The 26,751-nt window shown below is 45.0% G+C and overlaps 1 protein-coding gene across 1 annotated transcript in view; it reads right to left on the bottom strand.

The window, feature by feature from the left end:
• Window positions 1–26,751, bottom strand: part of SPATA7 (spermatogenesis associated 7) — a 61,468-nt gene that overhangs the window by 26,607 nt on the left and 8,110 nt on the right. Inside the window, exons 2-7 of the mRNA XM_077267578.1 lie at window positions 21,758–21,838; window positions 21,411–21,503; window positions 20,769–20,816; window positions 18,721–18,848; window positions 6,733–7,115; window positions 6,457–6,511 (exon numbers count right to left, since the gene is read on the bottom strand). Coding sequence (XP_077123693.1) covers window positions 6,457–6,511; window positions 6,733–7,115; window positions 18,721–18,848; window positions 20,769–20,816; window positions 21,411–21,503; window positions 21,758–21,838 — 788 coding nt within the window. The remainder of the gene's footprint in view (window positions 1–6,456; window positions 6,512–6,732; window positions 7,116–18,720; window positions 18,849–20,768; window positions 20,817–21,410; window positions 21,504–21,757; window positions 21,839–26,751) is intronic.

The following is a 26,751-nucleotide window of genomic DNA, read 5'->3' as shown; positions in this document are numbered from 1 at the left end:
CCCCGGGCGGAATTAAGTACCCCCGTTTATACATATGCTCCAATCAGCGCCACCGCCAAATCAGCGGTGGCTAAGAGAAACAAGCATTCAGGTGTTTTACCTGCCATATCACAAACATAGATTACGCCATCCGGCGCGAGTCCCCAGACATTGCGCTCACCCACCGGTGCCTCCATTTTAGTTCTCAGCCACTTACAGCGCCGCAGCGTGCGTTCCACCTCAGGGCGCAGGACCGGAAGCGACTCCTACCGTTCATCTGACTGTGGTAAACCTTACACATCCAGAGATAATGCGCATGCCCAGTGGTGTCTACCCGCTTTGTAGAGAATCAGAGTAGTTCTATCCAACTCCAGCATATCACTCAAATACAGCGGTATTGCGCATGTCCAGGTTATTTATATAAGGTAAACCAGATATCTTATCAGTAAAACTGCGGTATCAGTGGGATTTTTAGGAGCTCAATATCAAAAGTATCCTTACAAAAAAATATGGCAGTATTATTAATAGAAAAACAGAACTAATGAACAAACAATAAATTATAATAGATCCCACAATGGGGTGTATGCAAACGCACCCAAGTAACATGGCTTCATTAATCAAAAAATACATGCCCAAAAACACTTAAAGAGCCCATAAATGGATCCAATCAGTAAAGGTACATAAAATCAAATAAAGCAGGTATATGAAAGATACTCATTAAGACCCTTCGGGGATAGAGATTGTAATCTATACATCCACTCTGTTTCTTTACGTAGGATGGCCCTATCCAGATTGCCACCCCTTACTTTAGGTCTAATCAATTCCACCATATTGAAGGTGATTTCTCTCAAATTCCCTGCATGTACCTCGTTCATATGTCTGGCAATCGGGGTATCCCTTTTATTTCTTACATCGCTCATGTGCTCTCCAACCCTTACTCTCAATTCCCTAATCGTTTTGCCGATATAGTCTTTCGGGCAAGAGCACGTGGCTTTGTATACCATCCCGGTTGACTTACAATTTCCGAAGTCTCTGATCTGATATACTCTCCCATTTGACGCACTACAGAAGGTCTTGCACTGTACCATCATTGTACACTTTGAGCAGTTACCACATCTGAAAAAACCACATGGTTGCCTGTCAAGCCATGTACCCTCCTTCTTGGGCTTCTCATATAAGCTGTGAACAAGGGAATCCCCAATGGTTCTCCCTCTCCTGTATGTAATGCTTGGTCTAGGGGACACCAAATTTTTCAGTCTGGGGTCCGCAAGCAAGATATCCCAATGCTTGCGAAAGATCTGAAATACCCTATTAGACTGTCCATCATAGGTACCTATCATCCTGACAACCTTCTCAGTTGTTTCACGATCCCTCTTAGCCAGCAGGGACTGCCTATTGGTTGTCAGGGCCTCCCTAAACGGGCCATCCAGTACCTCTTTGGGATACCCCCTTGCTCTGAACCTCCCATATAGGTCTTTAGCCTGTTTCCTAAAGACCCCCACATCTGAACAATTTCTCCTAACCCGTAGGAACTGCCCTTTAGGTATTCCTCTCCTCAAGGGCAAAGGATGATGGCTTGTCCACTTCAACAAATTGTTAGCCGCAGTGGGCTTCCGAAAGGTACACGTATCGATCCCTCCATCCTGTCTTTTTGAAATGGTTAAATCAAGGAAATTTATACTGTGCTCATGGTGTTCCGATGTAAATCTTAAACCGATAGCATTGACGTTCATACTCTCAACGAATCTGCAGAACTCACTTGACGACCCGGACCAAAATATCAGTATGTCGTCAATATATCTGGCCCATAGTGTAATCAGCGGGCTCCACCATGCTTCCTCCTCCCCAAAAACCTGGGTTTCCTCCCACCAGCCCAGGAAGATGTTAGCATACGTGGGGGCACAAGGGCTCCCCATCGCTGTACCTCTGAGCTGGTGGAAGTACCTCCCATTAAACAGGAAGTAATTGTGGGTAAGGACGAATGACAATAAACTCAACACAAACCCATTGTGCTCCACACACTCCACCGCCCTTGTTTTCAGGAAGTGCGCCACGGCTTTACTTCCAAACTCATGCGGGATACTACTATAAAGCGCCTCCACGTCTATCGACGCTAACAGTATGTCATTTCCTACAGTAATCCCATCTAGCATAGATAATAAATGGGATGTATCTCTCACATGAGATGGAAGCTGAGTAACAAATGGTCTTAATACCCTATCCAGGTACACCCCGCTATTTTGCGTGAGCGAGTCAATCCCAGATACTATGGGTCGGCCCTTCAAGGGCTCCAAGCCCTTGTGCACCTTGGGTAAGGTATAAAACGTTGCAGTCATGGGTTTTTTGGGTAACATAAATTTATATTCACTGTCAGATATTAAACCGTCCTCCTTAGCTTTGTCCAAAATATCCCCCAATTCCCTCCTGTATTCAATTGTGGGATCCTTCACCAACACCTCATAGGTGTCATGTTCATATAGTAAAGCATGGCACATATTCAGATATATCACATGGTCCATTATGACAAGGTTACCACCTTTATCCGAGGCTTTTATAATAATTTCCTTGTTCTTCTCCAGCCTCTTTAAGGATGCTCTCTCACCGTATGTCAAATTATTCGCCCATTCATGACCTTCACTCTTGATTTTAGACAGATCATCCTCCACCAACTTCATAAAAATATCTATACTAGTGATGTCACTGATGGGTGGCATCCCAGTACTTTTGTTCTTTAAATTCGTAAAGGGGCCCTTACCTCTCGCCTGATCATTCTCAGTTAACAGATCCGTAAGAGCACGCCAGCTTTCAATATCGTCCTCCGCTATACCCAGACTCCTACAGTGTTCCAAATCATTTTGTTGAAAAAACAGCCTCCATTTCAAATTTCGTCCAAATAGGTTTAGATCCTTAACCCATCTAAAACAATCATAAGAGCCCGTGGGGACAAAATTTAAACCCCTTCCCAGTAGGGAATAATCCTCTTTAGTTAGTACATGTGAGGAAAGATTAATAATTTCACCTTGCCCTATACTGCTTTTCTCCTCAGGTCGTATCCTCCAGTGGGACCCCGATCTAAAAAAGAAGAAGATGTTTGAGGTACTAATGAAGAGGTAGATGATGAGGGTGTACCCTGATGCACTCTGGGCTCTCTGCCGCCCCCTCTTTGCCTTTGTTGATATCTCGGCATACGCCATTTTCCTCGCGGCTGCCTACCCCTCCCCCTAAATGTGGTGAAATTTTCTGTTCTCTCCGTATCTGATGTATCTATGTCAGATGACGATACCTCCGATTGAACACCACTCTGATAATTGTACGCTCTATTTTCTTTAAACTCGCTCAGGTCCCGTGTAAATTGCGTGTGTTTACGATCTTTTAAATTAGATTGAAATCTCTCCACAGATGTTTGTAGCGTGTTCTCACGCCTAATGAAGTCTGGGTCTAATTTATGCCTCTGAGCCTTTTCAATCAAATTATTCAATTTTTTGGTTGACTCCTCAAACAGCTTTTTCTCTTCTATAAGGAGCAATTGCATAAATCTTATCGACGCCTCAGTTGACTCCTTTGTCCACGCCACCAATAATTGAGGGTTAGCAGTCCTAGGTGAGGGTTGGATATCTATACGAAGGCCCTTAGGGACAATTTTGTTTTTTATATAATTTTCCAGCCCCTTAGTTTCCCACCAGGATTTTATGTTCTCCTTATAGGCTATATACAGTTCCTTAAATAGTGTTTTAAGTGATGGATTCTCTGCACTCTCAGTTGCTTCGTAATTGGTTGAAAACACCTGATTGGCGTCCTGCGCCCATACATCCGTGTTAATGGGATTTGACAAAAAACTAGCCATGTTACAATGTATTTATTTCATCTAACATTTCAGATTTTTAGCGGGAATTTTTTAACAGCAAAGTGAACATATATCCCTTTAAAACGCAACTTTTAATGATATTAATATAAAATTTAACACCATACAGTGTGTCTCCCAGCAAAAAATATTGCTAAAAATTACCCAAGGTGACCACCTAGCAAATACCCTACAATGAACTAGCTATAACCTGCCTTGCTGTGGAGGTTGGCACCCTAAACACGCTTTTTTGGCGCCCCCACTCACCGTAGACTGTCCCTTTCTGCCCTATCTCACCCTATATACAAAGGTGAGAAAACAATATTTAATAGAACAGAAATGAAAAAAGCAAAATAATTTATTGGTCACACCAACCCATATATAAAAAATAAATATAATGAACTTAGCAAAAATAGGGAGGAGGGTGCAAGGCAGAGCAACATGCAGTCATATATAATTTAAATGTGCATCCAACTGACTGCAAAGTGATAACTCACAATAATAAGTATATTGCCAGGTTTTGCCATATCATAACGGCAATAAATCAGTATCAAAAAACAAACAAAACAAAAGAAAGAGGCACAGGAAAGCACCCATATAATATTATACCATCTAGAGTATCACCAGAGATAGCTTAAAGATTAGATAGTGCCCATAGATGAGGACACACATTCAATAATCCATACAAGATAAACTGTTTCTATGCAATGGTAAAGATGGGGATCACTTATCCTGATAATGTATGCCTCTGTACGCCTCAACGCGTTTCCCCGTGGTACGGTTCATCAGGAGGCCCATCACACGTCAGATACCAGATGCCATGGATAAAAAAAGGCATAACCGGCGGTTACCCCCGGGCGGAATTAAGTACCCCCGTTTATACATATGCTCCAATCAGCGCCACCGCCAAATCAGCGGTGGCTAAGAGAAACAAGCAACCTTAACCACACACACTGAGCATACCCCAACCACATACACAGCATATCCCAACCTTAACCACACACACTGAGCATACACAGAGCATAGCCCAACCTTAACCACACACACTGAGCATACCCCAAACACATACACAGAGCATATCCCAACCTTAACTACACACACTGAGCAAACCCTAATTGCATACATTGCACATACCCCAACTGTAACACAGTTGAATAAAACAAAAGAAAAAGCCCAAAGAAAAGAGGGAGGGGGGGATGGGTGCTCAATAGTGATGAGTGAATATACTCGTTACTAGAGATTTCTCAAGCATGCTCGGGTGTCCTCCGAGTATTTTTTAGTGCTCGGAGATTTAGTTTTCAGCACCGCAGCTGAATGATTTACAACTGTTAGCCAGCATAAGTACATGTGGGGATTCCCTAGCAACCAGGCAACCCCCACATGTACTTATGCTGGCTATCAGATGTAAATCATTCAGCTGCGGCGATGAAAACTAAATCTCCGAGCACTAAAAAATACTCGGAGGACACCCAGGCGTGCTCGAGAAATCTCTAGTAACGAGTATATTCGCTCATCACTAGTGCTCAAATGTAGGGTCCAGAGATTACAGGCTCAATTTCCCCTATAAGGGCCAGATAATCAGCAGAGCCAATAAAACCAAGTGTTGTAAACACAGTCATAGGAATTGTGGATCAAAGAGGCGAGTTCCTCCATTAACATCACTTCAACGCTTTCCCTCTGGTTTTGGAAAATGATTGGAGAGGAGTCTTTTTTCCAAAGCAGAGGGAGGCATGAGGTCTTGTCATTACAAGCTATACATTATCTTCCAAAACACACCATTCACTTTACTATATAAATGTACTGAAAAGTGGATACAAAATATATATTTCTTTTGTTTTGCCATTTTAGAAGACCCTTAACTTAAAAAATTGTGAGAAATATATCAACGCATGTGAGGACTTTATTATTTTGTGAAACGAGGCGATCTGGACTCTTTCTTGCTATAATTCCAGGGTACACATGACTACATGATCGCCATCTATTCTGTTTTCTTTGGAGAAACAAGATGAGGAGATAAAAAAAGCAATTCTGCCTTTTTTTTTTTACCCCCTTTACAACATTTACAGTTCGTGGTGATTAAGTTTCACAGATAATACAAATTCTTTCGATATTGCTGTAAGGGATTGGTAACCGGCTGATTTGTGCTTTGATAAACCATTTTTCTTTTCCAGACTTTAAGGGTATGTTCCCACGGTCAGGAACCGGCAGCACATGTCCGCTCCGTCCAAAGCGCTGCCGGCTTTTGAACGCAGGTGATTCCGCATGTGTTGATTGAACCGTGCAGAATCACTTCGCTCAATACATTGGATGGGAAATTTATCTTGCGGAGACTGAGCGTCTCCACAAGATAAACAGACATGCTGCGGTCTGGGAAGACGCGCCGCATGTCTGTCTCTGCAGGGAAGCCAGAGGTGTCTGTGCATGCATAGTGGAGATAGGATTACTTCAAATCCCATCCACTATGCTGTAACATCTGGGTGCTGCGGGTTGAACGCTGCAGAGGTACGCAGCACCCAACCCGCAGCATTTACTGACTGTGGGAACATACCTGTATCCACCTGCACAATATGCACAATACACCATACATGTATGTACGGTAGATTACACAACAGTAAGCTGAGTCGTCCTTCACTTACCAGATCTCGGATTGGTGAGGAATCGCTCTCCGGCGTTCGCAATACATGCTGAAAACTGGGGGGGGAAAAAAAAAGGTTCATCATAACAAAGCGCATTTAGGGTCTCTTATTGCTGTACAGTTGTAATACGCAGCCTTTATGCTGAACATCTAACTGCACTTTAGACTTTTCGAGCAGGCTGTAGACAAGCCTATTAGGGAGGGTGCACTTATTTTACTCCACCAGCATGTAAGAATGTACAAATTGTGATCGCCTCCAATCCAGGTTAAACTTTACCTGCTGATATCCGTCTGGGTCTCGGCCGCTGTTCTCCTCGTCTTCCGCCTGGGCGGGGTGTAATAACGAGATTGGGCCAATGCAGACTTGGCCTGGGTCTTTAGGGTGCGAGGAGTGAATGGGCGCTCCTTGGTGGTGAAATGATGGGAGTGTTTCTCGAGCAGGTCCCCGCTATAAGTCTTGGACTGGTTGTCCTGGAACCTGCAGGGACTGGTCCAGGCAGTGGCGTGACTGAGGCCGCTGTGGAGTCTATAGAACTCGGGGTGCCAGTCATGCAGCTTGCCTGTGTGGCCTGGAGACTGGAGTGGTAGTGGGGAGTAAATGGGGCCGGGGTCTGAATACGGGGAATGTCTCCGGGGAGGAGAGTGGAGGTCATTGGAGTCCTGGAGAGAAGCAGAAAACATTATTATTTGTAAACGGTTCATCTTCATTACAAAGAACTGAGCTTTAATTCATGTCCACTTCATGATCTTTGTATTGATCCCATTCACTGACAGCCAGCAAACACGTACATACCTGTTACTGCTCTCAGCCAAACAAGTGGCCACAATGTCTACACAATGCTCTGCAAGCTAAACAGATTGAGATACACCTGTAACACATCCGGGGGTGACCGTGCTTTACTAGCCCCTGCCTGGCACTGTGGCTACTGTGGAAGGGACACTCTGGGTGCAGCAAGTGGAGCAACAATAAGGGGGTATTAAAGGTGGAACGGCAGGAGTGACAGTTTTTCTGAAGTCCAAAAGACCCCAGGCTGTGCCAGCACTGAAACTCTCTTCTGAAAGCCTGTGATTTGCAAAAATGATTCACCCCTTTTTATTACACAAAAAGGTTGCCCGTTACGATGACGCAATTCTAGACAAAGGAAACCAACATAAAAAGTAAAAGACTTCAAAGCAATCCTGCAACCCCAACACCTCCGCTACGCCTCCCACACCCAACACCATGCCGCAGCCACCAAGGAGGAACACATTCTTAAAGAGACGGCAGGACATTTCTGAGTAACCCCGAGTGTACAAATACACACAGAAGCACAGACACTGCGGCGAATGGGCAATCCAGCAAATGTCTAATAACGCAGGAGTGGGATATATTGTAGTACATAAATGTAAAATTGCAGCAATTTGCCAGCGTCGTCACAGCAGAGGAACGCTCTTGTCCTCCCGCCGCTGGCTGCCGCTTTTGTAAATAAATTTTCTGGTCAGAGTTATTTTCCCATTTTGTTTCTAACTTTTTCAGAAAGAATTTTACTTTAATTGTGTTTTTCATGGAGACGAGAATCGGAGCAAAGAAAGGACGGAACTGCGGCAAACGCCCGACAAAAGTCACGAAGAGCTTTCTGATGGAATAGCTTTTAGCGATGACCATAGAAGTCCTCAGTGCAAAGGCGGCAGACATTGTATAGAGCGCGGCTGGAGAAAGTGACGACATCACGGCCGCCATCGCTTACTGATGGCATAAATGCTGTAATTACACAAGAATCAGGACTGAAAAAACCCTTATAAAATCAAGACTGAGCCATGAGAAGTCAGGACCTCGCATACAGGCCTGCAGGTTTATCCATCATCTGTAAGATCTCTGCTTGCTGGTCATGAATAGAAGAGGACCCTGAAAACAATTCAGATCTAATGCTTCTCACAACTGATAGTTTGTTACAGTTGTATCCTGGCTGGACAATCGGCACAATCCTGTCTAGTTTGTTACAATGTATCGGCGCAGGTGCAGTATCAGAGCAGACTGAGGATTGTTCGGACTGGATACAAATGAATCCACCTCTCAGAGGAGAGCAGAACTCGCCATGTGCAGCATTATCACCCCTGAATGAAGGAGGACAAGGTTCTTATTCACTGACAGCAAGCAGTGATCATCAACTGATAAGGAATGGAGATACAAAGATTAGTTAATTAAGAATTGATGACTGGATCCAAGTGGACAAAAAGGATTAGAAGAATGGATTTTCAGGGACTGTTACTTCTCACTCACTGCAAGCAGAAATGTTGAAAATGGGGCTGTGAAACATTTACATAGTCCATTCCAAAGTTACAGAACTTGTAACTAAGTATGGATGGATGACTTTTTAAAGGGGCAATCCCCCCTAAAGACAACCCCCTTCCTATCACACCTGTCAGGGCACCATACCTGCACAGACGGGTCATGTCACACATCAAATACGTGGAGGAAATCAGCCCCTAGCCTAAAAAGAACCTGTCCTGCTGGAAATGTCCCTTGAAATTACATTACAGCACAGGTGGGAATACTTATCCAAAGTCTTGCAGCCAATAGAAACCTACACAGATTTAGGACACGACAGATTGTGAAAAAGAAAAACCTGATGGCTCAAAATTTGTTTTGTTTTTATTTTTATAAAACAAAGTCGCATTATAAATGTTATTATCGGCCACATCAATATTACGATCATCTTTCCCTAATATCTTATAGTCGTCGCCGTATCTGCCCAGGTCCATCATGTAACAATTCAGCGGAGAGAGTTTAAAAAATAGTCGTTGCCAGGGAAACAAATGTCTAAGATTAAATATTGAGCCCCCCGCAGTGGAGGCTGCACAGACTGCTGTGTGCCCACCCGGGACCGGGCTTCTACCAGGACTCGGCGGGGTTCCCTTCAACACGGGCGAAGACATAAATATCATAATTGCCAACGTGGGTAAAAGACATCGACTGCTCCTCCATCGCCATCTGCAGCTTTATGTTTTCTGCTCCTTCATGTAATTACCAGCGATAATTTATATTTAGCCTCGACGAGCAGCTTACAATCATGTGGAGGATGTGGGGGCTCGGCTTACGAATTACATCCCTTCAAAATGGGGCGACGCCATACGTTTCAGATGGTAAAACTGCTTTATGAGATTCTCCAGGACAACCATAGGCAAATGGACGGTTAGGTCTTCAGATATCAAGTTTACTATTAGGGTGTCAATACTTTACAATCCCCCATTAACCTGGCTCTAAAAGGACAGAACCAGACTCTGAAGACAAGATGAAACAAATCTCACTGCCAGAGCGCCCGATCGCACAACAGCGATGAATATTCTGTGACAGCAGCGCTCCCCGGGGGTTACTGGAGGACGTTCTTGTGTCTGCACCGCTTGGGCAGAAAATGGAATCACGATTTGTAGGACGGAGATTTAATGGTATCATGTGGAATCTCATATACAACACCGAGTGTCAGGACTCTGAACATTTTTTAAAACCTTTTGTGCATTACTGCCCTTTTCCAAGATGGCGTCTTTGGTCTCATGTGCACTGTGTCTTCCTGCTATAAAACTCCACCCCAGCCTTCAGTCTATGCTAGAGTATTCTTCCTTGCATCCAGCTCCTGACTCTGGTGACTCCCTGGCTATATACCTGCTCCTGTGAACCTGTGTGGTTATCGTGCTACTCTGCTCTGAGTTCCTGCTGCATACACCAGTTTCCAGTAATCCTCCTTCATCTGCTGCTCGTGTTTACTTCCATCTGCATTTGCTGGTCATGTAAGCTGTTGCTGCTCTGCAAAAACCTGAGACTTTTACCCAGGCCTCCCTGGTTGAGCTAAGATATTATTTGAACTGCCTTATAAGCATATCTATCTGTGTTTGGACTAAAACAAGGACTTATTAGTGTCAAGTATCCTCAAGAATAATTGTGCTTCATAGACTTTCTGCGTGATTGCATTTTCCTTTGAAGTTTCCTCTAGACTGCTAAGCTGCGTTTAATATTTACACCAAGTGTTGTGGACTTGCGTTTCTCTCTGCACCTGTTTGAATCACTGTGTGATAATATAGACTTTACCACTTATAAAACTGTGTCCTGTAGTTGTCTTCTTCCATGCAAAGAGTCTCCTGAGCTATCCCCTATAATTATTATAGGATACTCTAGCCCGAAAAGAGGAGACTGCTGGAACAATGACTGCAGAGAGCAGATTAGAGCAGGTGTTTTCCATAATTAGATCACTGCAGAAAGATGTGGAAGGTCTGTAAAAGAAGTTTGAAAGCTTTGAACACAATCAACAAGTGTTTGGACAGACTTTGCAGGACTTAAGCACCCGCATGGCAGCCCAGGAAAACAAACTTGCTGGCATAGAGTCCCAGTATGGACAGGCTTTTCAGGACATAAGCACGCAAATAGCTGTACAAGCGACATTACCCTCTGGGCAACCGCCACCAGCTAGCCCACCTAAGTTGCCCCATTCAGATTTAATGTTGATCGCGACAAATTTCGTGGCTTTGTGAATCAATGTAGGCTATATTTTGATGTGCATGCTGACCGTTTTCCTAATGATAGATCCAAAGTATTGTGTGTAATAATGATACTGACCGCACGAGCGCTCACCTGGGTAAATCCGATGATTGAGTCTCGTGACCCACGGTTAAATAACTTGGATGATTTCTTGGGCGCTATGGCATTAATGTTTGATGACCCTAAACGCCGTGCTACCGCTGAATCTGCTTTATTGTCTTTACGCCAGGCTAAACGTTCTGTTATTGAGTATGCTACTGAATTCAGGAGATTAGCGGTAGATACCAATTGGGACAGTTATGCACAATTGCCTATTTTTAAAAGGGGTCTGTCTAGTATTGTAAAAGATGAACTAGCTCGCTCTGAGTCACCACAAGAGCTAGAGACATTTATACAGCATTGTGTGCGCATAGACATTCGCCTTACTGAGCGTAGGCAGGAGAAGTTTGCTGCATATAACCGTATTTCTAACTTTTCCCTTCCTTCCAAAGAGCCTGCAGGTAAAACATCTCGGGAGGAGGAGGCGGTGCCCATGCAAATTGATTCTGTTCAGAGGCGCGAGATCAATGAGCGCCGGGAGCATCGCCTTCGTGAAAGTCTATGTTTCTACTGCGGCCAGTTTGACCACTTCTTGATCAATTGTCCTAGACGGCCTAACAAGGTGCTAGCAGCAGTAGGGGAGTATGACAACTGTGATGATGAATCTGACATCTCTGAATGTAGCCTGCCTTTAAACGCTGTATTCCATTCACTTTCTATGACTTCACCCCCCAAGGAGCTTAAGGAAAAGAACTCTCACTGTTCTCTCGATATTAAAATCCTGTGTTCAGGACAGTGGATTTCCAGTGCTGCTATGATTGACTCTGGTGCAGGTGACAATTTCATGGATATCGCATTTGCCAAGGAACATGGTATTGAAATTCAGCAAAGAGCCTCTCCAATTACCATGGAAACAGTGGAAGCTTCACCTTTAATCTCTGGGCCTGTGGATCAGGAGACCGTACCCCTTGAAATTTTGTTGGAGCCTAATCATCAGGAGCAACTTTCTTTCTTGCTAATTTCTTCTCATTTTCCTGTGATTTTAGGCATTCCTTGGTTGCGTTCTCAGAACCCAATTATCAACTGGGAGACCAAGGAGATTATCTTTCCAACAAGGAGCAACTCAGCGTTAACAGAAGCTGTCCCTGAGTCCACGGCCATGGGAACCACATATACAGGTATTTTCTTTACCTCCAGCATATAAAGAGTTCTCTGACATCTGTGACAAGAAGAATGCAGATCAGCTTCCTCCACACAGGCATTATGACTGTCCCATTGAGCTGCTTCCTGGGGCAGCTATTCCTTTTGGTAACGTATACCCTTTGGTGGCACCTGAGCTTCAAGCCTTAAAGGAGTATATTGATGAAAATCTTGCCAAAGGCTTCATACGTCCTTCTTCCTCACCAGCAGGGGCATCTATATTTTTTGTAAAAAAGAAGGATGGGACCCTGAGACCCTGTGTTGACTATCGGGAACTCAATAAGGTAACCGTACGAAACCATTACCCTTTGCCTCTGATTCCCGAATTACTGGAAAGAGACCGCCATGCAAAGGTGTTCTCTAAACTGGATCTTCGTGGGGCTTATAATTTGGTGCATATTCGTCCAGGGGATGAGTGGAAGACAGCATTCAGATGCCGGTATGTACACTTTGAATATCTTGTGATGCCCTTCGGGCTTTGTAACGCCCCTGCAACATTTCAACACCTTGCTAATGACATTTTCAGAGATTTGTTGGACCAGTTTGTGGTGATCTATTTGGACGATATACTAATCTTTTCTCACTCTTTACAGGAACACGAAGAACATATCAAAACTGTTTTAAGATGTCTGAAAGAGAACCATCTGTATATTAAGCCGGAGAAATGCGAGTTCCATCGTTCTGAGATACAGTTCTTAGGTTATATCATCTCTCCCCAGGGGCTGAACATGGAATCTGGTAAGATTCAGGCTATCCTTGACTGGCCGGTACCCAAGAACGTTAACCCTAGAACGCATACCTGGGGCCTCGCAGGCCTGCCAGGTTACTTGTTTTCAATTTTCTGTAAAAGTACTTTAGTTAGAATTTTGAAAATCTAGGTAATCCTCAGGTATATAGTTGTTAGTAATTTCCAGTTATTCATATATTTTTATGTTACAGACATTTCGGTATAACAACCTTTTTTTGGGACTACCCCATATTCACGCACCTGGGGCCTTTTAGGCCTGTACTAGGTTTACATGTGATACTCAGTCTTTTTGTCCGTATTGTTGCTGGGGAAGAACTTTTATGACTCTGCTATTGCTGCTATTGCTGGGAAGAGTGTGGATTCTGCATTCCCTTTTTTCCAATATCCTTGATGTGTCAGCCCTCAATAGCTACATTGTTTATTGTCAAACTAATCAAGAATTCCATGCCAACAGGAAAGACAAGAGACGTCTATTTTTGACAGAACTTTGTTATGAACTTTTGATGCCTACTATGATGGAGAGAAGCAGCATGATATGCTTATCAAGGCAAATTATGGAGGCAATGATCCGATGTGGAATACGCTTTCTGGAACATCCAGAGCAAAGAGAAAAAAAAAGAAAGCACTACTATATTTGTCCAGCAAAGAAGGAAAGAAAATCGGAGCGTTTCTGTTCTACTTGCGGACAAAATGTATGCAAGGAACATTCAGCCGAAAAAATAATATGCGAGAATTGTCGGGGGAATATGTAAAGTTACAAATAAATATTCCTGCACCAAGTTTGCTACAACCAAAAAATGTTTTCATAAAAAAAATTGCATATAGAATGCCTATATTTGGCGTGCCCGTTTACTTACTTTTTTGTTTTATGCACATAATTATGTTTTGAAATATACACATCTTAGGCTGTGTTCCCAGTAGCGCTGGGGTTCGCCAGAAGGGGATCCATAATGGATCTGACCTCCTGGTAACTCCAGCTAAGGCTACCGGAATGGCGGGATTCTGCCAGCCTTAGCTGGGGTCACCAGGAGGTCAGATCCATTACGGATCCCCTCCTGGCGGACCCCAGCGCTAGTTGGAATGCATCCTTACCTTGCAATTGTAAAATACTTTTGAAAAGTATTTTTATTTGAGTTATTCCGTGTTATTTGCACACAGGCCTAAAAGGTCCCAGGTGCATGAATATGGGGTAGTCCCCAAAAAAGGTTGTTACACCGAAATGCCTATAACATAAAAATATATGAACAACTGGAAATTACTAACAACTATATACCTGAGGAATACCTAGAGTTTCAAAATTCTAACTAAAGTACTTTTACAGAAAATAGAAAACAAGTAACATGGCAGGCCTGAGAGGCCCCAGGTATGCGTCCGCCAGCCTTAGCTGGGGTCACCAGGAGGTCAGATCCATTACGGAATCCCGTCCTGGCGGACCCCTGCGCTAGTGGGAATGCATCCTTACTTTGCAATAAACTTTGAAAAGTATTTTTATTTGAGTTATTCCATGATAATTGTAAACAGGCCTAAAAGGCCCCAGGTGCGTGAATGTGTAGATTTCTATGGGTATGCGTTTTAGGGTTAAGGAGGTCCAACGTTTTATTGGTTTTGCAAATTTCTACAGACGCTTCATTCGAAATTTTTCTGATATTGTCCGTCCCATTACTTCCTTGACAAAGAAGGAAAAGCCCTTTAAGTGGTCATCACAGGCTCAAGAAGCTTTTGATCGGCTTAAGATCCGTTTCACATCAGCACCGCTGTTGATACACCCAGATCTAACACTTTCTTTCATTGTGGAGGTGGACGCTTCTGATAATGCTTTGGGGGCTATTCTCTCCCAAAGAACTGGAGAGAAGGGTCTGCTACATCCTTGTGCTTTCTTTTCCCGTAGACTAACCTCAGCAGAGAAGAATTACGACGTGGGAGACAAGGAATTGCTGGCTATTATTGCGGCATTCAAAGAATGGAGGCATCATCTGCAAGGAGCTGCACAACAGATCATAGTGCTAACTGACCATCGCAATTTAGAGTTCCTTAGATCCGCTAGATGTCTTTCTCCTTGTCAGGCTCGTTGGAACTTATTTTTAAATCAATTTAACTTTGTTATCTCGTACCGTCCAGGTTCTCGTAATGGGAAGGCTGATGCTTTATCCCGAATCCATGCTGCGGATTCCGTACCTGGAGCCCCGTCCAAGACCATTCTATCTGATGCCAATTTCATCGGAGTTATCCACGATCAGGACTTGTGGAAGGAGTGCACGGAGGCCTATGACGGTGATGTATTTCTGGCCAACCCACCTGTGGATATTAATCTTGTCTTTAAGGGTGGCATGTGGTTCAGAGATCGACGTATCTACGTCCCTGAGGTCGTCCGTCTGCAGATCCTCAACTTGGTACATGACTCCAAGTTGGCTGGTCACAGGGGGGTACAGAAGACACAAGAGTTCCTGAGACGATTCTTCGGGTGGCCAACTTGCCTGAAGGATACCAAGGAATATGTTCTCTCTTGCGAGGTATGCGCTCGTTACAAGACTCCTCATGTGGCACCTACGGGTCTTCTACAACCATTACCTGTTCCGTCCTGCCCTTGGGGGTCTATATCAATGGACTTTATTGTGGAGCCGCCTACATCGGGGGCATGAGTACAATCATGGTGGTAGTTGATCGCCTGACTAAAGCTGCTCATTTTGTTCCGTGCACCGGCCTCCCCTCAGCTAAAGATACAGTGAACTTGGTTATACAGAATGTCTTTCAGTTGCATGGGGTTCCGGATGAGATCATCTCTGACCGTGGAGTACAGTTCACTTCAAGATTCTGGAAGGGGTTTTGCTCTGCACTCAATATTAATGTCTGTCTCTCTTCCGCTTACCATCCCCAGACAAATGGTCAGACTGAGCGTACCAACCAGACGCTGGAACAATATCTAAGATGCTATGTCAGCCATTTCCAGGATGATTGGTTGGAGTTGCTGCCGTTAGCCGAATTTTCATATAGCAATTCTCAGAGCGCCTCCACTAAATTTACACCTTTCTTTGCCAATCTGGGTTATCATCCGTGTATCTTACCTAGGTCTCCAATTAATTCTCCGGTTCCGGCAGTGGAGGAAAGGCTGACTGCGATGAGGCAAAATCTGGAGGTTCTGAAGGAATCTGTTGTGAACTCTGTTTTTGGGCTCCCTCTTGTGGTCACAACTGGTACTGTGTAGTGCTGTCTTTGGGCTCCCTCTGGTGGTTCTTTGTGTCATTCTGCAGGTCTGAGGCTGATCAGCTGTCTCGTTATCTGTTAGCTGGTTTCCTATTTAGTTCACCTGGACTCTTAGTTGTTGCCTGCTGTCAATGTCTTCAGTGCTATTTTAGAGCTCTCCTGCAGTCCTTCGTTATCAGTCTCTTCAAGAGAAGCTAAGTTTTGCTTGATTCATTTTTTGACCATCAGTGGTCATATGTTTCTTGGTTTATTTTTGTTTTCTTGTCCAGCTTGCTAACATGTGATTTCCTTGCTTGCTGGTAGCTCTAGGGGGCTGAGTTTCTCCCCTCACACCGTTAGTTGGTGTGGGGGTTCTTGTATTCTCAGCGTGGATATTTTTCATAGGGTTTTTTTACTGACTGCACAGTTCACTATCTGTCTTCTGCTATCTAGTATTAGCGGGCCTCATTTGCTGTATCTGTTTTCATTTCTACGTTTGTGTTTTCCCCTTACCTCACCGTTATTATTTGTTGGGGGCTTCCTATATCTTTGGGGTGATTTCTCTTGAGGCAAGTGAGGTCTTACTTTCTCTCCAGGAGTAGATAGTTTCTCAGGCTGCGTCGAGACGTCCAGGATTTTAGGCACGTTCACCAGCTACCTTTAGTGTGTTGGTTAGGATCAGGTTTGCGGTCAGTTCAGTTACCACCTCCCTAGAGCTCGTGTCTATGTTCATAAACTTAGCTAGTCCGTTTTTGTGATCCTCAGCCACTAGGATCATAACAGGAATCCCTGACCACAGCTCAAGAACGTTATAAGAGATCGGCTGATAGATTCCGTAAACCTGCACCCATTTTCAAGGTAGGAGATTCCGTGTGGTTAGCAACTAAAAATCTGAAGTTAAACGTTCCTTCACAAAAACTTGGACAGAAATTTATTGGCCCTTTCAAGATCAACGGTATTGTGAGCTCTGTGGTCTGCCGGTTGAAGCTGACTAGGACTATGAAGGTACACCCAGTTTTTCATGTCTCTTTACTAAAGCCTGTATCTCCTAATACCTTCCAGGGACGTGTTGTGCCACCTCCGCAGCCTGTGGTGATTGATGGGCAAGAACAATTTGTGGTGGAGGAAATTGTTGATTCCAGGATTCGCAGGAAGCGGCTCCAATATCTGATAAGATGGCAGGGATATCCCCTGAGGAAGACTCTTGGGAAGTTGTCTTGTTCCATGCAAAGAGTCTCCTGAGTTATCCCCTATAATTATTACACCGAGGTTTATAGCATGGAGTCCTAATTCAACGCATCTCTGCCCGATCTGTGCAAGTAGGGTGCGTCCTAGGACCCTTTATTACACACTATGAAGCCTCCACCTGCACAGCCCACTGCTGCCTCCGCCTGCACCACCACTTGCAAAGCCCACTGCTGCCTCTGCCTCCACCACCACCTACACAGCCCACTGCTGCCTCCACCTGCACAGCCCACTGCTGCCTCCGCCTCCACCTGCACAGCCCACTGCTGCGTCCATCACCCCCTGCACAGCCCTCGGCTGCCTCTGCCATCACCTGTACAGCCCACTACTCCCTGCACCACCACCTGCACAGTCCACTTGTGCCTCCGCCTCCACCACCCCCTGCACAGTCCACTGCTGCCTCCGCCTCCACCACCACCTGCACAACCCACTGCTGCCTCCGCCTCCACCTGCACAACCCACTGCTGCCTCCGCCTCCACCACCACCTGCACAACCCACAGCTGCTTCCGCCTCCACCTGCACAGCCCACTGCTGCCTCCGCCTTCACCACCACCTGCACAGCCCACTACTCCCTCCACCACCACCTGCACAGTCCACTGCTGCCTCCGCCTCCACTACCTGCACAACCCACTGCTGCCTCCACCATCACCTGCCCAGCCCACTGCTGCCTCCGACTCCATCCCCTGCACTGTCCACTGCTGCCTCTGTCTCCACCTGCACAGCCCACTGCTGCCTCCGCCTTCACCACCACCTGCACAGCCCACTTCTGCCTCCAACACCACCTGCACAGCCCACTACTCACTCCACCACCACCTGCACAGTCCACTTCTGCCTCCGCCTCCACCGCAAACTGCACAACCCACAGCTGCTTCCACCTCCACCACCACCTGCACAGCCCACTACTCCCTCCACCACCACCTGCACAGTCCACTGCTGCCGCTGCCTCCGCCTCCACTACCTGCACAACCCACTGCTGCCTCCACCATCACCTGCACAGCCCACTGCTGCCTCCGCTTCCACCACCACCTGCACAGCCAACTCTGCCTCCACCTCCAACACAACCTGCACAGCCCACTACTCCCTCTGCCTCCACCACCACCTGCACAGCCGAGTGCTGCCTCCGCTTCCACAGCACACTGCTGCCTCCGCCTTCACCACCTGCACAGCCCACTGCTTCCCCCTGCGTAGCACAACGTACATCCTTAATAATTATTACCCAAGATCTAGCAAAAAGTAATCGTTCCCTGCCTTGTGGGACCTCTGTTCAACCACCTTACGGACAGTTTCCTCCATAGCCAATGCCATGTACTACAGGTGCAATGGCCACAGACAACTTCCTCACCTTCCTGAGTATTATGGAATCTGTGCTATCTCTAGAGCAAGGGCGAGAAGAAGCAGCCGAGTGTGAGGACGTCCTCTCCAGCCGCGCCACCTCTTTCTTCATCCTTTCCCGTCTCCGCTGGTCACTGTCTGCAAGACAAACACAGGGACGGAAGTTATAAGTGTAGATATCCAAGAGTGACGCTGCGCAATGAGACACGACTGACAGTTTGTCACAATGTATCAGTGCAGGTTACAGACTGTACAGTGAATACCTCTAACTGCAGACTGAGAGAATTGTCTAGACTGGATACAACTGCAACAAACCTGCAGCTCTACCATAAACTATCCACAGGATAGGTGATAAATGTGCGATTGCTGGCGGTCTGAGCGCTGGGACCACTAATAATCCAGAGAACGAGGCTCCGGTGTCTGCTGACCCTAACATTCTGAAAGAAGTGAAAGGAGCCATGACCACACACACATGGGACCCCAACTCCCATGATCAGCGAGGGTCTCAGCAGCTGGACCCCTATTTATCCTGTGGGTACATTAAAAAAGGAGGAGTTCTTTCATCAGCAACCTCAAAGAGAAGTATTGTTTGTAACAATCCAGAAATCAGGAAGATTGTGTCCTGTGCAGACCGACAGCTCATGAACTACAGAACGGTCTCATGTAGCCCCAGCGAATGAATGAATGACCACATCTGAAAATCCGGGGACGTAAACACGAACACAGCTCTAACCTGAAAGCCACCGATCCAACAAGTCTACACCGAAGGAGCAGAAAAGCCTCAACCACGTGCCAATATTGACCTAGGAAACCGCCACACGGAAACTAAATGTCCCCGATTAACCAAGCATTGTATCAGGATCACAACCACAAACAGGAGATTAGAAATATGGCTTAGCAGACAGTATCACACAGGATAGGATTAGATACACAGCTCAGCAGACAGTATCATACAGGATAGGATTAGATGCATGCCTTGGCACACAGTATAACACAGAATAGGATTAGATACACAGCTCAGTAGATAGTATCACACAGTATAGGATTAGATACATGGCTCAGCAGACAGTATCACACAGGATAGAACTAGATACACAGCTCAGCAGTCAGTATCACACAGAAGAGGATTAGATACATGGCTCAGCAGTCAGTATCACACAGGATAGGATTAGATACACGGCTCAGCAGACAGTATCACATGATAGCATTAGACAAACAGCTCAGCAGACAGTATCACACAGGATAGGATTAGATACACAGCTCAGCAGACAGTATCACACAGGAGAGGATTAGATACACGGCTCAGCAGTCATTATCACACAGGATAGGATTAGATACACAGCTCAGCAGACAGTATCACACAGGATAGGATTAGATACACAGCTCAGCAGACAGTATCACATAGGATAGGATTAGATACACGGCTCAGCAGACAGTATCACACAGGATAGGATTAGATACACAGCTCAGCAGACAGTATCACACAGGATAGGATTAGATACACGGCTCAGCAGACAGTATCACACAGGAGAGGATTAGATACACAGCTCAGCAGACAGACCCATAATATAAATTTGGGCTGGGAACAAGAGGTATAAAGGGCCTGTATATATCAGTAACTGATGTAGTGCTTACCCATGAATAAAGGAGGATTGAATGGAAGGCCTGGGCAGCTGTGGTGGGTCCAGCCAATCCCCCCTACTCATGGGTAAGCACTACTTCAGTTACTGAATAGCACAAGTCACTGTAGACTTTTTGCACTTATCTATCCGTATTACTTTCCATTGTCTCGTTCATCCTTATTGCTTTATTACTTGGACTTACTGTACTTATAGTGCTTGTTGCTATTAATCCCATGTTTTGCCCTGGATTGTGATATTCCCTTACCTATTTCCTCCTCATTACACCCGTCTATATATCTGTATTGGCGAAGAATTTTTACAATTCAATTAATATAAAATATTTTTTAGTCAACGTCTTGGCTTGGTGGTCCGTGTTTACTCCACTTAGTATTGTATATCTTGTGATTTTTAGGGTAAGCAGAGATTTTTCACTTACGTTTTACACTTTTTATCAGGCTCTTAGGAACAGAACAGTCAACAGCAGCTAAAAAGGGAAAGAGGAACAAGAATTAAATATGTGCAATTACGTGTGCAGTAAACCAAGAGGTGATCATCATTAATGCCCTAGTGAGCATTTTATTGCTCCCTGTTATCAGCATTAGGCCACGTTCAGTATTTTGGTCAGTATTTTACATCAGTGTTTGTAGCCAAAACCAGGAGTGGGCGAAAAATACAGAAGTAAAATACCGAACAAATACTGAGGGATTGAGGCCTAAAGCCCAGGCCGATTGTTAGGACCTCCCATAGGATGAACCACAGAGATGTGTCGCCATAATGTAATTGGCAGGGAATTAATGGAAATCCTGATGGTAAACGCAGAAAGTAATGTAACCGAGCGATCAGCAGCTGTGTCGTCTATCGGCCTCTTATCCTATGGGGGCAACAAAACTGAACAGAATTCTTGAAATCCTCCCAAGAGCCACAAGCGTAAAGGAAAACTGACTGCAGGAAAGACGAGGAGCAAGAGAGGAATCCCCCCCCGGGACGTAGGGCATTCCGGGCTACAAGTTAAAGATACAAGATCTCCCCCCATCAAGGACACGCCAGCTCCTCGCCACAATTACGGCTGACCTCGCACCTTTAGCGGAGAGGATTTTATTGTAGTGGATCACCATGTGGTCCCGGATCCGGTACTGGTCGCTCAGACGGCTGCTTTGGCCGATGCAAAAAGCTGGAACCAGAGGAAAAGTGAGGAAAAGTAAAGAAAAGTGGGACAAAAACAGGAACAGGAGACTTTGTAACAAAAGTCAGAACAAATACATGAAAATTCAAAGTAACCATCAAACCACGACCTCCATGTATAAACCCTGCACTGGACATCTAAGTGATTGGCTGCAGGGTATGGCGCAGGGAGGCCGGGTCTGTATTGTACTAGGACACCCCATCCCCCGCTGTTGGGCCACAGGCAACACTAGGAGTTCTTACCGTTGCTCTTCGTGCTCAGGTGTCCTCTGAATGGGCTCGACACTCCGCACCTGGGAATCGATGGCACCAGAGACCCTGCAACTAAACGAGACACCGGCACATAATGATTGCTGATGTGACGATTCTGAGACTGAGACTTCTAAGCACTGGAATAAGGCAGCAACCACCAAGGACGTCCCCACCACCAAGAAGCATCGTTTGTCATTCAGGGGATGAAAATCCAGACTGACCCAGTCCTGTTCACAGTTTTGTTACAATGTGTCAGTACATGCAATCCTCTATGATTTAAACCAATCTTTCCTGGACACATTGCAGCAAACAGAAAATTGGTGACGTCTTCAATAATGATTTCCCCGAAATATATGCCCTAAGTAAATCTATTTCTAATTGTGATATTGACATAAAATTCTCACCAGATATCGGGAACAACCCATCCAATCCACACAGGCAAAGAAATTACCATAGCTGTCCATAAATTATGTGTAATAACGAGAAATGACACTGGGAAACATACTGAACACATGAAGAAAGAGAGGAGCAAGAAATCTATGGAAAGTCCTGACACCGGCTTACATGTTCAATAAATTTTCTCTGTGTAATTTCTCATTATTACATATAATTTACATCTATGGTAATTTATTTGCCTGTGTGGATTGGGTGGGGTGTTCCCGACACAGAGAAAAATTATTGAACACATGAAGAAAGAAAAGCAAAAATCCCTGAAAAGTACTGACACCTGCTGAAATCTAATTAGAAAGCAATCCTGCCACTTCATAACAAATAATATCAGGTTCAACTAATGGTCCGTAAAAAGGCATCTCATTACCAAGGTGCCACACAAACATCTCATGATGGATGAAACCAATGAGCCGTCTCAAGACCTTCACAACCTTATTGTTGCAAAACATCCTGATGGCATTGGTGACAGAAGAATTTCTAAACTACTGAAGATTCCAGTGATCACTGCTGAGGCCATAATCCAGAAGTGGAAAGAAAATCATTTCACCATAAACCCGACACGACCAGGTGCTCCCGGCCGGTGACAGGATTTTCCATAGGTTTTTTGCTCCTCTCTTTCTTCATGTGTTCAGCATGTTTCCCAGTGTCATTTCTCATTATTACACATAATGTATGGACATCTATAGTGATTTCTGTACCTGTGTGGATTGGATGCGTTGTTACCGATATCTCTTTCACACGTCCGTGTCTTCGAGACATGTGGTGACAGTTTTCACTCGCACCGGAGACACTGGCACACATAGACCCATTCAAGTGAATGGGTCTGTGCACATGTCAGTGTGTTTCATCGGATAATTTGTCCGTGGGCTAAACACGCCGACATGTCCATTTTTTACTGTCAGCACGGGCCGCAAAATGTCCTGCACACATGAATGTCATCCATGTGACACGCACAGGCGCCAGGGAAGAAGCGCTACAGTAAGCGCTTTCCCCCGGTGCTGGGTGCTGAAGACGCTCTGATCATTTTCCCCTGCTCTGCCAGCGATCAGCATGAGCAGGGGAGAATGAAGAGAGTTATATTCAAGTGATAACAATGACAGCGGGTGGCAGCTGATGGGACTATGACAATGACAGCAGGAGCAGATGGAGTTTTCATCAACTGACTCCTGCGCTATAAATAAATAATTTAAAAAAAATCTGGAGTGGGTTCCCCTCTATTTTCTATAGCCAGCCAGGAAAAAACACAACTGGCGCCTGCAAGCCTCAGCTGTCAGCTAGGCTGGTTATCAAGAATAGAGGGGTCTCCACGCTGTTTTTTTGTTAAAATTATTTTAATAATTTAAAAAACTGCGTGGGGTCCCCTTTATCTTTGACAACCAGCCTTGCTAAAGCTGACAGCTAGGAACTGGTAAGTGGCCATGGATATTGCATCCCCCAGCATAAAAATAGCATCCCGCAGCCACCCCAGAAAAGGCACAACTATTAGATGTGCCAATTCTGGCACTGTGGCCGCCTCTTCCCACTTGCTCTGTGGTGGTGGCAAGTGGGGTTCATATTTGTGGGGTTGATGTCACCTTTGCATTGTCAGGCGACATCAACCCAATGGCTTAGTAATGGAGAGGCGTTTATAAGACACCTATCAATTACTAATCCTATAGTTATATGGTAAATAAACACAGCCAGAATAAAGTCCTTTATTAGAAATAAAACAAAACACAGTTTTCCATTTTTCTTTTAAAATAACAAACAGTTATACTCACCTAAGGCTACTTTCACACTAGCGTCGGGCTCGGCCCGTCGCGGTGCGTCGGGCCGAGGTTCCCGACGCTAGCGTTGTCTCCGCCGCACAACGGGGGCAGCGGATGCATTTTTCCAGCGCATCCGCTGTCCCATTGTGAGGTGCGGGGAGGTGGGGGCGGAGTTCCGGCCGCGCATGCGCGGTCGGAAAAAGTGGACCGTCGTGAGCAAAAAACGTTACATGTAGCTTTTTTTTGTCCCGACGGTCTGCCACAACACGGCGCAACCGTCGCACGGCGCAACCGTCGCACGACGGTTGCGACGTGTCAATCCGTCGCAATACGTCGCTTAATGTTAGTCTATGGGGAAAAAACGCATCCTGCAAGCACTTTTGCAGGATGCGTTTTTTCGGCAAAACGACGCATTGTGGCGGATTGCAGTTAACGCTAGTGTGAAAGTAGCCTAATTCCACCGAAACCCTTGTTCTCCTGTAATAAACCAAAAATAAAAAACAACAATATCCCTCACCTCTCCGTCGTTCTGTTCCACGCCATAATCCATGTCTGAGGGATAAACTGTTTACCCAGACACAAGTTGGAGAGGATGTGGATTTAAAGGCAATATAATGCATATTTTTTGGTTGTGTCCAAAAATAAAATCCTTTTGGAAGGAGGTTATGAGCTAATTTTTAAAATAGGGAAATACAAATTAATTAAGTCTCCCCAATTCTCTCTTTTGTCCCTGGACTCTCTCTTCCTCAAAATATTAAATTAATCTCCTTTCATATTTTTTCAGTTGCCAAAATGCTTATAGGTGCCAGGTGGAAATCTGAGATCATTACTAGCATCAATGTGCTAATGGACAGATTGGCTTCCCATAACCCCTTCGAATTAGTTTTTTCTTTGAACAACTCCCTTAAAAAGTATAAATCTAAATGGGCATTATGGAATTCAGTTTTTTCTCTGCATGCAGAGTCCTTTACAACTGATTGATATGGATCTATAGCCAGTGGATTTGTCAAGTAGAAATCTTTTAAGATTGTTGCTCTTTTCCGTGTCAACACTCTCAATGGACTATTGTTTGGTTCTGTTCCCTTGTTTTATCCCTAATTTCCCCTTTGTCCTACCATATCCAAGTTCACCTCCTCTCCCCTCTTTTATCTTCCCTTTTTTCCCCTTTCTTCTTTTCCCCGCTATCCTGTCTAATGTTGTATTACTATCCTTCATATAGTTTCATATAGTTTATATGGTATTTTTCGTCATACTCCAATAATATTATATATGTTGAATTTCAACTCATGTTATATTGTCGCATATAACCTGTTCCCCTACCCTGATATTGTAAAATTTCCCCAAATAAAAATTATTGAAATAAACTGTTCTCAACCTGTACGGTGCCAAGATGTGACCGTGCAGGCAGTGAACCACTGATGAATGAGCTGCTGCGAGCGCAGAATCAATGACCAGCGGTGACATCATCATGGTTCCTGACGGTCACTGAGGCTGTGTTCCCAACAGGGCTGAACTGCGGTGACCTCAGCACCGTGGGAAAAAGCCAATGATGAGGTCACCGCAGTTCAAGCTCTGTGTCTTCACAGCAATCACCGTAAAAAATGGAAAACGGTGTTTTGTTTTATTCCTAATAAAGGACTTTATTCTGGCTGTGTGTTTATTTATCATACTAGATGGTGGCCCGATTCCAACGCATCGGGTATTCTAGAATATGCATGTCCACGTAGTATATTGCCCAGTGACGTAGTATATTGCCCAGTGACGTAGTATATTGCCCAGTTACGTAGTATATTGCCCAGTTACGTAGTATATTGCCCAGCGACGTAGTATATTGCCCAGTTACGTAGTATATTGCCTAGTGACATAGTATATTGCCCAGTGACGTAGTATATTGCCCAGTGACGTAATATAGTGCCCAGTGACGTAGTATACAGCAGAGCCACGTAGTATATTGCACAGTGACGTAGTATACAGCCACGTAGTATATTGCCCAGTTACGTAGTATATTGCCCAGTTACGTAGTATATTGCCCAGTGACGTAGTATATTGCCCAGTGACGTAGTATATTGCCCAGTTACGTAGTATATTGCCCAGTGACGTAGTATATTGCCCAGTGACGTAGTATACAGCACAGAGCTACGTAGTATATTGCACAGCGACGTAGTATACAGCCATAGTATATTGCCCAGTTACGTAGTATATTGCCCAGTGACGTAGTATATTGCCCAGCCACGTAGTATATTGCCCAGTTACGCAGTATATTGCCCAGTGACGTAGTATATTGCCCAGTGACGTAATATACAGCACAGAGCCACGTAGTATACTGCACAGTGACGTAGTATAAAGCACAGAGCCACGTAGTATATTTCCCAGCCTCGTAGTATATTGCCCAGCCACGTATGTCACAGGTTAAAAAATAAACATATACTCACCTTCCAAGGGGCCCCTTGTAGTTCTGTCTCCTGTGTTCGGTTCAGGCGGCAGCTTCCGGTCCGAGGGTGTGATGACGTCACGGTCACATGACCGTGACGTCACGGCAGGTCCTTCTCGCGCAGGGCCTGTGATAATGTCACCGTCACATGACTGTGACGTCATGGCAGGTCCTTCTCACGCAGGGCCTGTGATAATGTCGCCGTCACATGACCGTGACATCATGGCAGGTCCTTGTCGCACACCAACCTTAGCACCGGAACCTGCCGCTTGCATGGACCGGTCACCGGAGTGTCGGAAAGGCGGCGGAAGGTGAGTATATAATGATTTGTTTTGTTTTTTTAATTATTTTTAACA

The sequence above is a fragment of the Ranitomeya variabilis genome, chromosome 1 (genome assembly GCF_051348905.1).
Source record: "Ranitomeya variabilis isolate aRanVar5 chromosome 1, aRanVar5.hap1, whole genome shotgun sequence".
NCBI lineage: Eukaryota > Metazoa > Chordata > Amphibia > Anura > Dendrobatidae > Ranitomeya > Ranitomeya variabilis.
This window is presented reverse-complemented; position numbering and strand designations above follow the sequence as displayed.